Source organism: Eurypyga helias, unplaced genomic scaffold (genome assembly GCF_000690775.1).
Source record: "Eurypyga helias isolate BGI_N326 unplaced genomic scaffold, ASM69077v1 scaffold41452, whole genome shotgun sequence".
NCBI lineage: Eukaryota > Metazoa > Chordata > Aves > Eurypygiformes > Eurypygidae > Eurypyga > Eurypyga helias.
In genome coordinates, this window is record NW_010234794.1 from 16,646 (window position 1) to 34,468 (window position 17,823).

General features: G+C 38.4%; 1 protein-coding gene across 1 annotated transcript; it reads right to left on the reverse strand.

Annotated features, from left to right (window-relative positions):
- Positions 1-404: 404 nt before the first annotated feature.
- On the reverse strand, positions 405-17,557 carry MRPL13 (mitochondrial ribosomal protein L13; the record flags this gene model as incomplete). Its single annotated transcript, XM_010146564.1, is given in 5 exon segments — positions 405-530; positions 872-958; positions 11,431-11,491; positions 13,335-13,428; positions 17,412-17,557. Coding segments are annotated over 5 exon segments (514 nt in total), but the record flags the coding sequence as incomplete, so codon positions are not given.
- Positions 17,558-17,823: the final 266 nt, after the last annotated feature.

Consider the following 17,823-nt stretch of genomic DNA (forward strand, 5'->3'; position numbering starts at 1 on the left):
GCAGAATTCTTCCCCTTCCTCTGGAGAAAATCTGAAGGGTACCCGCCCCAGCAATGAATCATTCCCTCAGAGCTGCACGGTGTTTCCTTTGGCTGGGGAGAACAGTGACGTATTACAGAGGACATACAACTCAAAAGGTAAGTTTTTTACTCAGCTCATTTTGACGAAGAGTTGAAAAAATGATTTTAAAGTAAGCTTTTCTCATTAAAAGGAAGGCCAGAAATACAAAATACTTGGCAATCACTCCCTTCTGACTGTTCTTTGCTTTAATGACTTCCTCTCTCCAAAAAAAGATAACATAAAGAGAAAAATCAATTTCTCTTGTTTTTAAACTGATAATGTGAGAGCCTATACAGTACATATTCAGTCCAAGTATCATTTAAAAAAAAAAAAATCTCAGATACTTACGGAGTCCAAACCTTTGGAAAGGCAGCAATTTCTTCTGGTGTATATTCATCTAACCTCTTGGGGACTTCACGTGGCTGAGGAATCTCCTGTAGAAGATTTTTCTCTATATCTTCTGGAATAACCTGAGGCAGGTCAGAATATTCTTAGCTATCTGATTGTTTAAAACACCACCAACACATCCCCCCACCCAAATCCAGACCAAAATTTGCCAACAGTACTGCATTCTTCATGCTACGTGTTTGATCTAAATACAGAGGACAATCTCACATATCTCCTATCTCACAATTTTGTGAAATAATAAAGAAAAAGGCATCAACATTTCAACTACATTTAGATACATAAATAAAAAGCAGCTTGATTTCTGTCAATTTACCTTCTTATGACAAGAATTTTGCTATTGCTAACGCTCCCTCTACACCTCCAAATCACAGAGGAATGAAAAAGTCAATGCACGACTACTCACATCTTCCGGGAAGAGGTGCAGCCTCTGCATCATAGTTCTTCTCTGAAGGTTTTTTGGAAGCATTCTATAAATAGTCAGTTTAACAATCTGTGGAAAGGTAACAGGGTAACAATCAGACAGGCTACAAATAACATGAACAAGGTAAGCTGTGTTTCCCCCTGCCCATTCCACTCCTCACTCTTTTCAGTCACCTTCTTCCATGCTGAAGAACTGTGGCACCACATTTAGAAGATGCTCTAGAGTTACTGTTTTGGAAGAACCAACCTTTACCCCCCCCATCACCTAAACACTTTCTCTAACAGCCATAGAGAACATTTCAGACTAGAAAATTAAAGGCGCTATTTAGCATTCTGGACAATTGCATGTGATGATTCAACTTTGAAAAGCACCGAGAAGCTTGTGGAAACTCCGTACTGAATGTTCATATACACACGCTATTGAGAAACAAATACAAAATAGGCTCTAACAAATTTACCCATGTTCCCAGCAACTGGTTGAGTGCTGTAATTTGCCATCTTTGAAATTTCCATATGATTAACGCATCAGATCTTAAGCAAAGTGGACATGCCAATACACTGCATTATGAACACATTATATGTATTTATAGCTTATTCCCTTGCTGATTGTTCATCTGGAACTATCTCACTTTTGAGCAACAGGAATGAACAGGATTTGTAAATCTACACTAGATGAGGCTTACTGAAAAGTAACAAAATTCAACAGGATTTATCTTGGACTCTAGCATAGATCCCTGTAATTTAAATACAAAACACATAGTTATCGACTTCACCCAGAAGGGGAACGTCTGCAAATATAAAACAAGGCATGAAACTGTAGGAGACAAAAAGGGTTTTATCAAGCACAGCAAAGCATTTAGGGGTAGACCTACGTGCAATTTTATAAGTAGAAAGAAACCCGCCCTGCCTGTGCTCGAAGCCACCCAGACATCAACCAGCTCCAAACCAGAAACTACCCGCTGCTCAGCAAAATGTTAAGCTGAAGTCAATAAACCATGCTGAAAGGCAGGGCACTAAGCACCAACAAATCTCCCAGGATGTTTTGAAAAGTGTATTCAGCAAAGCTACCTCTTCTTATAAAATTAATTAAAGGAATTAAATTGAAATTTGAGAGACAATCACTGAGTTCCCAGCTGGAACCATGTAGTTAAGATAGAACGATTAATTGTTGCAAGTGAAATTAATGAGAAGGTCAGGTTCTTAAAACTTTAAGGCATTTCCTACTTGGATTCTGAAGTTAGTAAACACTCAAGATAGTTTGGCCCCAATATTATTTTCATTTTCCCATGTCTCTTAGGATCCTCACAGATGTATACTATATGCCTTGAGAAACTCTGAAGGCATTTACAGAAGCCTCAACATTGTGAAGATTTTCAGGTGTTACTCAGCCAGTACCCCAGATCTGTGGACAAATACGCTAACGCAAGACGACAGAAGACATACATCAGGTTGGGCAATCTGTAGTGTTGATACCTTCCCTAATTAATAAAACAATTAATAAGCAACTATTCAAAAACAAGGATGAAAGCTAATGCTTTTAGGGATAAAAACTTGTACAGCAAACTAAAGTTTATTGAGGTCGGTATACCATGTCCTTAGACAAAGGCAAGAATAAGACAGAAAAGCTTTCACTGGTTTATTACACCGAATAGTGAAGATCGAGTGAGACGCCATAACAAGCAGCTCATGTGAACAGCCCCTTCCCATTACTCATTTTCGATTCACACTTAACTGGGTAGAAATACCCAGGATTTTTCTTCATAGCCAATGAAAGATTCAAATGCATCAGACCTAAACCAAGATATACAGACTTCACAACATATTGCCTGTGGGGATTTTTTTTTCTTTATCTAAAAATTACTTTTAACTTCAGATTGTGATAGAACCAGTGTTTATTCCTTACATTAATAAAGTGTACAGACACATGGTCCAACATGACCTATGACCTACAGCTAGTTATTTAATGATTTCACTCCAATAAAAAGAGAGCTTAAAATACTTTAATGAATATTGTTAAATATTTTTTACAAGGGCCTGTAGTGACAGGACAAGGGGGAATGGGTTTAAATTGAAAGTGGGTAGATTGAGATTGGATATCAGGAAGAAATTCTTCCTGGAGAGGGTGGGGAGGTACTGGAACAGGTTGCCCAGAGAAGCTGTGGATGCCCCATCCCTGGAAGAGTTCAAGGCCAGGCTGGATGAGGCTTTGAGCAACCTGGTCTAGTGGAAGGTGTCCCTGCCCATGGCAGGGGGGGTGGAACTAGATGGTCTTTAAGGTCCCTTCCAACCCAAACCATTGTATGATTCTATGATTTTACTTATAGTCAAACAACCAATGTTTGTGTCTGAGTTTTCATCCTCCTCTGCAGCATTTGGCACAGACATCCGCTGAAACAAACCGGTCTGCTAGATGAACAGCTGGTCTATTCTGGTTGTGGATCATAGAATACTTCTGCCTGGTGAATCAGATCTGATTTTTTTAGCCACATTACAAAGAAAACAGTTCAGTTGTAAAAATGTGTTTATTTGACAGTCACACTGGAAAAGAATGACTAATTTATATGTTCAAGTTAAAACAAAAACCCTTTCAATGTTGTGTACAGTCACTGCAGAACTGACAACCTCACGTGACATCAGACTAATAGGAAAGCAGGACTTGAAGAATGATAATGGATAACAATTGATTACAGGTATCTATAGAAATTGTTACTGAATCCACAATTAAGTATACTAAGTGCAATAAGCATAATACAAGGTATGCTATGGTATGTCTGCCAGTGTCCATGATGTTCAAAACTGGTTTGGCTTTCCATGCCCTCTCATACAGCAAGAAGTGCATTATTACTGCAAGATCGGCAATACAAAAACTACCCTCATATGAAGTACAAACCATCTGTTACTGCCAGGCAGACCACAGAACCACAGAGTGGTTGGGGTTGGAAGGGACCTTTAAAAAGTAACCTGGTCCAACCCCCTTCCATGGGCACTAGATCAGGTTGCTCAAAGCTCCATCCAACCTGGCCTTGAACACTTCCAGGGATGAGGCATCCACAGCTTCTCTGGGTAATCTGTTCCAGTGCCTCCCCACCCCCTCCGTGACAAACTTCTTCCCTATGTCCAATCTGAATCAAGCTGCTTTCAGTTTAAAACCATTACCCCTTGTCCTGTCACTACAGGCCCTTGTAAAAAGTCCCCCCCAGCTCCCTTGTAGCCCCTTCAGGTACTGGAAGGCTGCCACAAGGTCTCCCCAGAGCCTTCTCTTCTCCAGGCTGAACAAGCCCAACTCTCTCAGCCTGTCCCCATAGCAGAGGGGCTCCAGCCCTCTGAGCATCTTCGTGGCCTCCTCTGGACTCGCTCCAACCAGTCTCTATCCTTCCTATACCAAGTCCTTGCCTGATCCAGAGCAGGCAAGTGGGCTTCACTGTTACAAGCCTCTCCAATTCCAGAGCTTCAATGTGACTGAATGAACTCCAGAGGAAATAAACTTGTAACTTACTAACTAGACATTTAAAACAGTTCATTGTATATTTGCACGGTTTTGTGTTTGTCACTGAGCCTTTAATGTCTGAGCCACTTGAAAATATTGATGTGTCTGCATTACACCCATGCGGAGACCAAGAGAGAAGAACAATAACCTTGGATTTGAGCATGCACGTTCCCTGTCCCAGCAACTCATGATCAGGGCAAAGAGGGAACAAAGCCTTCAGAAAGCAAGGAGATCACAATTTCCCTGCTGGAACAGGTCAAAGGCAGATTTATACCTCCCACCCCTCAAGTTCATTCACACTCGTCAAGAATCAGGAAAAAAAAAAAAGAGAGGAAAAAAGAGAAGAAAGAAGGGTGCGGGAGAAAGACGGGGTGAGGTTGTGATAAACTATTATCTGAGATTTGTAAAAAGCCAAGGAAGTGTATCACTAAGCAAGCTGGAGTGTACATTTAAAAGGTCCTGTTATTCTGTACTTTCATTATTGATTTACTGCAAGGTAGTTAGTCCAAATACAGAGCAGAAGGCCATGCAGGGAGCTACAACAGAGAAGGAGGCGCTGCAAAAACCTCTAGCTTCCTTCATTGTACCATCTGCCTCTAAGACTTTTCTGCAAGCCAAAGCAAATCCAAACCCAGCTCCTTGAAAGACCAAGTTTACATCCAGCTACTTGCCCAAAATTCTGCCTACAGCCAGAACCTCACTCCACCTGGTGTGGTGACAAATCTAAGAACTTGGTAAAGTACAGGCTTAACTGAAGCTGTATGGACTGCTTTTGCAACGTGAGCGAGGCTGTGTAACAGAGAAGGGAGATCGAACCACCAGTATTTACAAGGTGTTCCGTAAGGGCTCTCCTCTTACCTGAACATGCTCAAGTTTTAGTAAAACTACACCAACCCTAAATAAAAAGGTACGCAATTGCAATAAAAAGCCTGCTACTGGGCTCATGCAAAAACCAATCCCAGATTCAATGCTCTCTGAAAGCACACATCAGAACATGCTGCTGCTTTAAGCATTAACAATAACAACAACAATCTTTCTATATGCTTGTAATACACCACTACCTTTGAACTATTAATGTAACGAGTTTAAGTTATAAACCCAGTTGATTTCTGTGGGATTTCAAACTGGCAGAGGTATACCTACCCACAGATCTCTCTGCAACCTCTATCCCAGTTTAAAATTAATTAGTACAGTTTAACAGTTGATACAGTTATTTACAGATACCTAATGTAACAAGAGTTTAAGTATACATAAAAGTTATAAACCCAGTTGATTTCTGTGGGATTTCAAACTGGCAGAGGTATACCTACCCACAGATCTCTCTGCAACCTCTATCCCAGTTTAAAATTAATTAGTACAGTTTAACAGTTGATACAGTTATTTACAGATACCTACTGCCTCCTCTCCCCAGTCCTTTATCCTTAGTACTAGCAACCTGTAAAATTCCATATCCTTAGAAATACTTTCAAAAGCCATGACACTTTCTCCATCAGGTAAAGACATCAACCATCAGATGATTACAGCCACCAAAATTAGTATTTGGGGATTTTTTAAGTACTGGAAAGATGTTTGCCACAGATTCTTTTGGGTTACCAGATTTCTGTTGCCTGTAGTTACAATTGCATGTTGAACATTACAATACCTTTTTTTCCAAGTTGGCTAATTTAGATATTCACAGCATAGACATCCTCTTAATCAGTTACATGACATTACATTTTCCGTTTCCAATTTAAAGGGCTAATTAGAAGGAATCTGAAGGAAGCTCTACTAACTCTTTCACTTTCAATCCCTTACTACACAGTCTAACATTTTATGAGTACAAATAAATGAAGAATATATTCATTTGAAACACTGTGTGAGACTTGAACGTTTCAATTTTCGTGACGGGCTTTGGCTCAAGTGCAAGTTGCTCTCCATCAAGCATAGTCTGCAAGTTCTGAGAAAGATTCTGCGCCAGACAAAACATACTGTAAAGAAGGAGCAATACCACTCCCGGTCCTGAGATGCATAAAATAACTGGCTGAATTTCCAGGAGAAAGTCTACCCTAAGAGCTGAATTAAGTCCAATAATCACCAGGAAACAACTCTAGAACATGGGAAGGACCTAGTGCTCCAGAGAAAACAAAGTGATTAATTACAGGGCATAAGAAAAAAACCCTAGAAGAATTTCAGGACATTCAGCAGTTAAACGGAGGTACAACTTGACACCAAGTCTTCCTTCTACCAGTTCTCAATTTTGTTCTGTACACAATATTGTTCTTTTCACCACATAAGCCATAAAAGCTATAAAAGAAAAGAACTTCACTTTTCCACCTCTGACAGTTGTACGAGTAGTACAGCAGCAGTGACTGTTCTGAATACTGCCATAAGAACCATTTGGTCACAGACAAATTAAACTTCCATCGCACACCAATTTTCCTTCCACTACTCTCCAACACTTAAAAACTTGGAAGTTTAATGTGTTCTTTAAATTAATACATTAAATTTGCCTTGCAAATTCAAATAAGAAATGTATTAAGGGTTTTTCCAAAGTATTTATTTTTGTCTACTACTACGAAGCAAAGGACCAAGCCAGCTCCAAGACTTATTTAGAGCACCCATATGTTTTAAGATAACAGGATCCATAACAATATTCTCTTCCCCATGCCATACTAACTTCTGAGTGCCTACTAATCCAGACTTTGAAGTTTTCCTCTACTTAATTAAAAATCATTACTCCATAATAAAAAAAGAAAATGCTATTACAACTGGTGTTTCAGTAACTGATTGTATGGATTATTATATCAACCACCCCTTACTGATGCAAAGAAAATGGGCTTTCCAATACCACCAGCAAGATTTAACCATGTTTTCTGCCCGAGCTTTTCTTCAAAAGGTCATTATTATGCAGATAAAATGTCATGCCTGTACGTGCAAGCAGTTGCTAAAGAGCATTCAAAAGGAGAATTAGAACATTTTAAACCCCTTCGTATCAGTGCCAGCAGCTGAGCAAACCAGAACCCTGACACCCCCGGAGGCTTCCTCCCAGCGTATTTCCAGAGAGATCTCCTGCCTGGCTTAATAACCTTCCCTAGCAGGTAATATTCAGTGCGAACAATTATTGCCCATTATTTCGTTGTCAGAGGCAATACAGCCCCTGAATACTGCAAAGGTCAATTCTCTCACCGAGCATTTGCTGTGGGGGTGTTTCTGATGCAGCAAAAAAACCCAAAGTAAGCCACGTTTGGCTAACTTTTAAAATTAGAAGTGGAATAAAAATTGATTGAAAACCACCTGGTTCTACAGATTAGATCTGTCAAGATATTTCACAGGCATTTTAATTAAAAAGACCTAAGATTTTTTCCAGAAAAATTTTTCTAAGTTATCTTTGCTCCCTCTCAAATCTGTGAGATTTTAAAGCACATCTTTTAGTCTTCCTGTAGCAAGTACTTCCAAGCCTAAGTTTAAAAGTGTTGGTCTCATGCCTTCTTCCACTTGCACTTTCCAGCTAAACAAAACTTCTGTATATTTCATTAAAAACAAACACCTGCATGTCAAAAAGTTTACCTGTTTCCTTTGTTTTCAAAAGACTCCCTTGGCAAAGAAAACACACCAGAAATTAAATGTTGCCCACTAATCTATGTCCTAAGGGAGTAGTCATACCATACAGAATATGAGCATTGCATCAAGCTGAAGAACAGAGAGGTTGTTTCAAACTACAGTGACATGTTATGCTGCACCTAAAGAACATACTTAAAACCCTCATCTACGGGTGGTCCAAGAATTTACACTAAATTGAAGCCAGAGAAAGAAAAAGCTGAACTGTGAAGAAGCTCTTTTCTTCTTCAATAAGCCCTTCCTGAAGCAACCAGGCCAAGTCCAACAGATGAGAGGTATTCTCTGCTATTCCCTAAGACAGCAGGCAACTGAAAATACTAGAAATTTTAAACAGATCCACAGACACTCCCCATGCCTCTCAAAGGAACTCAAAGGTGCTAAAGGTAAAAATGTGCTAGACTATTTACTTTTGATATCTTTTTGGCAACACGCTGTAATTTTTACCCTTCCATAAAACCAAATTTTTCCAAAGCACTGAAAAACTTGGCACAATGAACATGGAATTTTGAAGTTCCATACAAAAAAGTCAACTATGCAGACCTATTTCTGTATTCACTGCCCTGTATTAACATAAAAGATACTTAGAAGTGGAAAAAAATAGTAATAGTTTGTCAGTCTTGGGCACAAAATTATACATCTGAAATTAAAATCTTAGGCACAATTGTGTTTTATTCTTTCAAACTAAGAACAGAAGTCAAGGCTTGGAAATGGTTGCCATGGGAGGCTGTCAAGACCAGTCTACACAGGTCCCCTAGCCGCCTTCTCGGACCTAATAGCTGACAGTCCGTCGAGCAGCAGGTTTGACAAGAGACATCCCAAGGTCCTCTCCAACCTGAATCACCCTATGGTTCGACAGAAAAACGCATGTGCACATTCAAAATTCAGCACAAATCCTTCTGAAGCATCAACTACTACCTGCAAGGACTAAGTAAGATGATACAATGATGTCAACCTCCGTTAAGTGAGACATTAAGATCATCATCCGTCCCTATCTTGGAACCAGGAGTGATCACAGATGATTGCCTAACCATACCGCAGTAAACATGTCTTAATTCTGACAACCATATGTATGGCTTTCAGCCTTCCATGTAAACATAAACGACACCATTTTGCATTGAATATAACCTTTTTAATTAGCTATTAACTGTGTACCAGTTTTTTTCTAAAACCAGTCTCTCTGTGTACTAGAAACTGCTTAAACAAAACTGTAATGGCAAAATATTTATCTTGGGGATTTGTCTGTTTGAATTCAGACATACACAAGCAAAGACAGTGTTAACCAGAGTTGCAGTCCTACTATACACATACACACAGATTAAAGCTTGTAAGATTTTCTATTTCTTACATAAACTGAAAACAGTCGTATCCATTGCAAAATCTCTACGTAAGGCTGCAAAAGTTTACAACATGTTATGTCAACTTCCTTTTCCTTGGAAGTAGTCTCTTCCATTAATCTAATGCCTTAATTTCTGTAACAGCACTATTTCCAAAAATAATGTTGCCTCATCTAATGAAGTAGTACCAGGATGAGCTAGGAGGAGACAACAGGACTAAGAGCAGAGAAAAAGCAGCAGCCTCCGGGCTGGAGACAAAGCTTTACAGCATGAAGGCTTCGATTCCACAGAAAGATATGGTCTGCTTCCTACAACCTACCTAATTCCACTGGCTTCACAGGAATTGAATTTAACATGATTAAAAGAGAAAAAGTCTTTTTAATTCAAAGAAGTGAAATAAAGTGATTTATAAAAGTTTCCTTTGTTCTAGTAATAAAACCATTATAAATTCCATCGTTGTCATATCCCAGTGTATTTCACACCAAAACAATTCAACTAGTAAATAAGTGTTTCTAGCCGTAAAATCACTTGCAAGTCGAAATCTCTAACAGCTACACATACAGGGTATGTCATGCCAAATTACCATCCACTCCTATTAATGATGACAAGAATACACGAGATCTGCAAGAGATACAATTCATCTTCAATAGAATGAAAGAGTTAATTGCTGAGGGCTCTCCACAATTCTGTTTAAAAAAGTTTCTCTCGCTAAATTAGACCAAGCCTTGAGCCACATCACCATTTGCTGAGCCTCTGTCCAACAGGCTTTAGTTATTGGCAACGCATTTAATCCTCCTCTGTTTGCACAGAAATTCATCTATGAGTCTGGCAAGAAAAGAGGTATTTCAGGACGAATGCCAGAAGGTAATTTATAGAACACCCAGCTCTCAGGCCCTAGCAAGCAAGTTGTGTTACAGTGCCTCCCAGTGCACAGCGCTGAGAAAAGGTTGAAGAATCCATTTTAGACTTGGAACTACCAAGAAATCCCAAAGGGATTGCAACTATCTTAGAGCCCGTTCTCAAAAGCATTTAAGCTGTTCTGAAAAATTCTAGTCAGAAAATAGTATTGAACTGTGGGATTTCGTTTCACTATTCAAAGAAAGAAATTGCAACAGTGAAAATGAAAATTAGGTGAATTTATATGGCAGACCACCCTTTTGTTGAATACTTGTACAACATCTTGCGTGACAGTCTTGGGAAAAAACAGGATTTCTGTATCACAGATTAAAAAAAAAAATTCATTGACAAAACCCAAGAATTTTACAGCAGATAAAACTGCTCTAGGAAAAGGAAGAAGAATTTTTGTATTTTATATATAAGGTGACCCACGCCAAAGCATTTCAAAGTCAAAAAGCCCCATACATATCTGCTAATCTCAGTGGGCCTCATATCATGTTCCGAAAGTTGAGTACTCAGGAGAACTCAGTCCTCCAATGCTGACTGTTCAAACCTCTCACAAAAGTAATTTCAGAACTCTAAGCCAACATCCCAAATGCTATCTAGCACCTTAATTTCTTAAACGGTAACAAACACATCAACGCTGATGTTCAACAGAATTAATACATGTCTAATACATACATTTAGTAAAGAGGCTTAAGTTCAACGTAATCACCATTTCCAGTTCATTCACAGACCATGAACATACAGCACTGCAGGAAAGATTTAAAAAAAACCCCAACATTTAACAAAACCTACAGTTGACTTTTACAGGGAGAAAGAGGCAGGTGTACTTCCTAACCTTCTGAAGATCAGCATTATTCTTGCTGGCTCTTAAAGAAGTAGTAGGGTCATGACGCTGACATACAGCTTAGCTCAGTCTAACTTGGGGCAGTTTGCTTATGAGAAAGGTCAGACCTCTGAGATTAAGTGAGGGAATCAGTCAAAAATGAGTGAAGCAAATGAATTGGATTAGCTCACTTGGACAGCACAGAAGAATCAGGAAAATGCACAACCTACAATCAAAACACGCTGTTTACAAAAACGCTGTCCCAAGCCAAGCTTCTAAGTCAGCAGAATGTTTGTAGCTGCAGACACGCAGGTAACTGACCCCTTTTGTTTAGGGGAACTAATTACATGAAAACAAATCAGCTTTACAAATAAAAGGGAAGAAGGTGACACACTTACAGCGGTTGGATCCTTCACATGGAGCTGAGCTGCTGTCACTTGTTTGAAACCACCAGGATAGCTAGAAAAACAGAACAAACATACAAGCTTAACACAATATAATACAAGCTCAAGCATATATTTAGACTGGGTATTAGGCAAAATTTCTTTCTCAAAAGGGTTGGCAAGCACTGGAACAGGCTGCCCAGGGAGGTGGTGGAGTCAGCGTCCCTGGAGGTATTTAAACAGCCTGTAGATGGGGTGCTTAGGGACATGGTTTAGGGGTGGACTCGGCAGTGCTCTATTCATGGTTGGAGTTGATCTTAAGAGGTCTTTTCCAACCTCAACAATTCTATGATGTTAACACAAATATCACTACATCTTGAACAACAGTGTAATGGTACTGTAAGCCTTCAAAAAAGGAACCTGTTCTCACGAGGCCACCAACTATATTGTATTTGAAAGATTCTACCCTGTCAAGCATCTATGTTTAACACCCTTTTTACTTTCTCATTTATTCATGTGACTAATAAAAAGTTTGAGTTTCACAAGCGGATGGGTATTTTTTTAAAACTGCTTATTAAACACACCATCACAGCTAGAGAATGCAGTGGGAGTAAGACACGTAAAACAAATTTGGAAATATTTCAGAACGACCCAAACTCCCAAGCAATCTGTGGCTGACATACAAGACAACCATTGTGAAGTAGGTATTATTTTCTGACCCTTGTAAATAAACCTGAGGGTGATATGGCATACTACAGTGATAAAATTTGACTTTGACTGCAATGCATCCACCTTTTTAAGTCTATGTGATATGGTGAAGCTGCATGAATTCACATCTGGGCAGATACTCTGAATGAATGAGAGTGTGATGCAAGAAATACACGGATGCCAGGTAAAGCTGGGTTCCTTTTGATCTAACTACATTCCTAGGTATGAACCGAAGGGAAATGCAAATAAACCCAACATCATTAAAACACGTCTGCTGAGGAAGCTGCAGAGATTTAAGTATTTAATTGTACAATTCTTTGCACTTACTCAAAATCAACTTAGCCACTTACTCAAGTGCTTTAACTTACACAGAAGTTTTTAGTCATGATTTCTGAGGTCATAGGGGTGGGAGAAGAATAAAAAAGCATTAATTTCCATCAACTCTAAACAAGAACTCTTCAGCAAAGGAATTTCAGGATAGAAGCACCAGTGCTAGCAAAATTAGCTTTCTCAGTGTGATTTATTAATCTCCCAACAGGATACATTTTAACATTTATAGATTCCTATCTGTGTTGTCACTATATAAAACCAGAACAACTGTTCTCAGATGACTGAACTGATCATTGCCATACTGTCTGTAACTGATTACTGCACTTCCATCTGTAAACAAGTTAGGTATGCCAGAACAATATACTATTGTGTACATCAGTGAAGCTTGAGAGCATCTCACTTCTTACCAGACTTTCCAATTCCTTTTTTTTTTTCATACTCTGATTCAATAATATATCAATCTAGTTATTTATTGTCAGGTAAACAGCCAATGGTAGGATGAAGTCATTAAAGTTGGCAACTGTATATATCTTAAATGTGCAGTGCCAATAGGAATGTCTTCTACTGCTTAGAAAACAGAATAGTCCTAATCACTGGGGTCATGGGTTCACACAGAACAGCTTACTCAATTGCTCTGACTACTTTTGAGTTAAATTATTTCCCTAACAACATACACCGGGGTGGGGGGAGGAGGGGGGAAGAGGAAAAAATAGGGAAAAAAAGGATTGCATCATTTCAAACAGCGTAACACATGCAAAACCAAAACAAAACGTAGTAGGAATTCCCTTTTGAACCAATATGCGAAAAAAGACTTTAACTATTAAGGAAACATGATATTAAATTTACCACTAGCTCATTTGAGTACTTATTATAAAACTTACCCAGTATGAGAAGAATATACTTTCTGTTCCCACTTGTTGCCAGAGAAGGCAATATGTTTTGTATTTATTATGACAACATGATCTCCACAGTCACCTACAAAGTAGAAATTAGTGGAAAATAATGAAAGAACCATGAATAACCAACCAAAATAACAGCTATCAAGTGTGCAATACATACATAGAAGCACATATATATACATTTCCTAAAGCTCAGATTCAAAGATCTGAGCTTTCCGAGTCACACCATCCAAACCTGAACTTAAATACCAACCTTAATTACTATTTTTATTACTACTGTCAGGTTAGAAGACAGGTGAGCAGGTAAAATACCATCAGACTAGATAATTAAACCATTGCAATTATTCAGCTAAGATCTGGAAATCTGGCTTACAGGCAAGTGCATTACTTCATTCAACATAATATGTTGCATATGCACCTATATTTAAAGAAAATATCCCAGAACAAAAAAAAGGTTAGTTCTAAACGACGATATTAAATATTTGTTTAATTTTGCTTTTCTCATAAAAGTAGTACCAAAGTTTATTGGAGGACTGAATATTTTGCATAAGTAAAATAATGCTATTAAATAATCACAGCCTAGGGGTTAATATATAAAAGAAATTAAAAGATTGGGGGTGGGGCAGCAGGGAGAAAAGACCCACAAAAATCCTGTTTTTCTCTTTTTCATCAATCAAGCAAAGTGAATGTTACAGCACATACACACGTTTAATGTTCTAACAGCAACTTTCACATCAACAGTTTTTTAAGTGCAAAGGCTATTATCTATCACCAATACCTTGCCAAAACCAGATCTTTCTTACTAATAAATTGCTAATAAAACCCATACTACCTCAAAAATATGAGGAAAATATGAAAAACCACGTAGTTTTTCATTTCAGAAGTGATCAGCTATGTAAACTATAACCACCCATTCAATCACTTGGAAAATGATTTGCCCAAAGATCACTCTCATATGAATTACCACATTAGAACAAGGTAAGTATTTGAAGAGGCTTGATTATATAAATTTTTAGTATGTAACAAAGCAGTGCACTAAAAAAAGACTTGAATTGAGCATGCAGTTTTTTACAGGAGCATATAATTAATACAAGTTTCCCACCCTATGTAAGTTTTCTATCATTTCTTAATCTTGTGTTCTTTAAAAGCTCTACTTGCAACTACAGCTGAAGTGCAAACACAATTCAAATGTCTTCACTGGTGCAGCCTTTCACCGCTGACAGACCAGTTCTAAAAACACTGTGTGTCTAAATAAATGCCATGGAACTGTCATTGGATGTTGTGCCTTTTTTTAATGGGGGGCAAAAGATGACAGAATACGATTATCTAAGGAAATTTTTGCCAACAGTTCTCCACTTGAATCAACACTGAATTAGCAATTTCATACACCAATAGATAGTTACAAACAATTAACAGTCAGGATTAAAACCAAACAGGAAGGATAGTTACACACTACTCAGTCAATTACTACAACCTGTTCTTTTTAAAGTAGATTAATCTATGGACAGCTAATGTCTCCTTTGACATTTCAGATTAATATGTTATTTTCCACTGGCCTTTCAATAGTGATGTCCTCACCACCTCAGGGATGGCTACGCTTGACAGGAAGAAAGCAGAAATATTCTACATGTCCACCAACAGCCAAAATGTATCCTGCTTTTGAAAAATATTCACAAAATATCATGGAAGGAACTGTTCTTTTAGGTTATTTTCATGCTCTAATATCAAATTATTCTTTTGTTAGGTATGTTTTACTCCAGAAATCACAAAACCAAGGCCAGTATATTCTATCCCATTCAGGCATGTGCAGTTTGTTAGATATCGCGCATACACTGTGGCTCTTCAGTTAAAAGTAAGCTGCCATAGTAAATCCATTTGCTCTCTCTGTACATTCATAACTTCATTAATTGCTACTGCACAGGAGTAGGAAAACAACAGGAAAAAAAGCCATGCCTCAGGCACATGCATTTTTCTACCTACACTTCAATTAAGGACTAAATGGTAATTAAAAGCAGGCCCCATACTGTCGACTGTTAGCTCACAAGACCGACAAAATACTTCCCAATTCTTTCATTAGAAGACAAGTGTTTGCTGCTTCTTCCAGCCATTATAAATTAAAATTGTAATCTAGAGTAACACCTGCCTCAGATCAGGTTGGTGGGACACTTCCATCTAGCCTAGTTTTCTCCTCTGAGGATGCAGAGAACCACAGCAAGTCCTACCCAAGCAAGTCCTACCCAAGCAACAGAATGGCTCACCTACACCTGTTCTCAATCCAAAGAACCACATTGCCCAATGTTTCAAAAATCTGGCCCCCTATTTTTGATTCTGTATTGGGAAGCTGCTCACAAAGATAGGATGCAAGGGGATGAGGGAAGTGAGAAGGGGAGGTGCAGGAGAAACCTAAAAATCCACATTCTAACCTCCTCAATAAGGTTGTTTCCCTTTATCGAAGGCATAGGGTCCTACAGCATCTAAAAATATGAGACTCTGGAGAATAATGAAAGATTATTCCTAAACCAGAAAATGAATATTCATTAAATCAAATTTCATTCCTTTCCTAAACACAGCTTAGAATCAACTCCAGACACGTTTCAACACAGTAAATAAATTAATGATTTTAAGGAAGGGTATATGGATACCAAATTAAAACCAAACTAAAACACCCCTACAGTGTTGTTCTGACTAAGGAACTGTTATCTCACAGACAGTAAAATATTTCTTGTTAGTTCAGGGAGAAAAAAAAAGAAGAAAGAAAGAAAGAAAGAAAAAAGCAGTGTTAAGTACACCAACCACACATTCATGCATACTGTGCTCTAAAAGAGTATCAAGTGTCTCTCATTAGAAGTAGTAATGTATCAATGTCAATCTCAGGTGTAATGCATTTAGTACTAATTTAGAGAATACTTTAGACCAAACAAAGTTACCCTTGAAATTACTTTCTAGGATTTTATAACTTCGTGGACATAAAAAGTATCCAAGATCTTTCCCACAGGACAACCAAAACCATTTCCTCTCAGTGTCTGCTTTATTTTTCACACAGCCTTAGTCTCCAGTGACATCTCGTGGACAAAACGTAATTTGCAACAGCAAAACTCTGGTAATTAAACCATCTTTAGAACACTACACATACTACCTTCTATTATGAAAAACAGATCAAGTATAATTTCAGAATGTACACTCTACATGCGTTAGCAAAGTTTAATGCTTCCTTTATGCTTCAGTAATGTCTCTTGAAAATTTTGCCCGAGTATTACAGGAAACCTACCAGCAGTATTACCAATAAGGAACAAGATCACAGATACATCCTTACTGCTGATGCAGAGAAGCAAAATGATTTTTTAATTTTAACAAGAAGATATCTTTCAACAACAATTATGTCTCCCATTTAAAAATCAGACAGATTCCAGCCCCATGACAGCAGAATGCCTGAGGCTGGAAGGGACTTCTGCTGGTCACGTTGTCCAACCCTCCTGCTCAAGCAGGGCCACCTTTTGAATATCTCCAAGGATGAAGACTCCACAACCTATTGAGCAACCATGTCCTGATGCTTCCTGATGTTCAGGGGGAACCTCCTGTGTCTTAGTTTGTGCCCATCCTCTGCCCTCATGAAGGCAGGACTTCTCTGTGCCTTATTCGGAAAGAAGAAACACTCCAAGACTGTGGTGGTGTGCAGTTACTGAAAGGTAACGTTCAGCAAATCTAATCAAGAATCACCTCAGTGTTTCATTACGTGCACTGTGAATTAAATTTTGTCATTTAAAATCAGTGCAACAAAACACGTCAAGGTTTTAAAAAATGGAAGCACAACCCACTGTAATTCAGCTACTAAAAATAAATTACAGATTCCTAACAAGCTCTATGTAAATTGGTAAGGACAACAACAGAGAACTTAGAGGAGTATGAGGCCAAAAGATGAGAAGGAAAACAATTACATTCATAATCTACAAACAAATAAAAAATATAACTTTATATATCTATCTTGATTTTAAAACTGAAATCAAAAGAAAAATAAATGTGTAGGAAAGCAAATTTGCTTTTATCTACTGTAATACTCACTTAGTGCATGGTAAATAGGTTTATGCCTGCCTTCAAGTCTGATTACAGTTGCAGCTGCTATTTTTCCTGGTGGCTGCATCTTTGCATCGAGGAGATACCAGGCTCTGGCAAAAGTAGCCCATTGCTAAAGAGAAAGAGAGTTAGTACTTAGCACAGAAGAACACACCACCATACATAAATCTAGCTTCTTTAAAGAGATCAACATCTTCTGCACTCCAAAGTACTAGAAAAACTACTAGTATTTAACAACAGCCTTAACATGCTTTAATGGATGGAAAGCACTGCTACACACTGCGATGCACCTACTGCTGCATGTGCTTCCAATGTAAGTGCCTTAACACAGAAAGGTTATCAGCTCAGAGGGTTTTGTTTCACAAATCACAGAACCCTAGAATGGTTAGGGTTGGAAAGG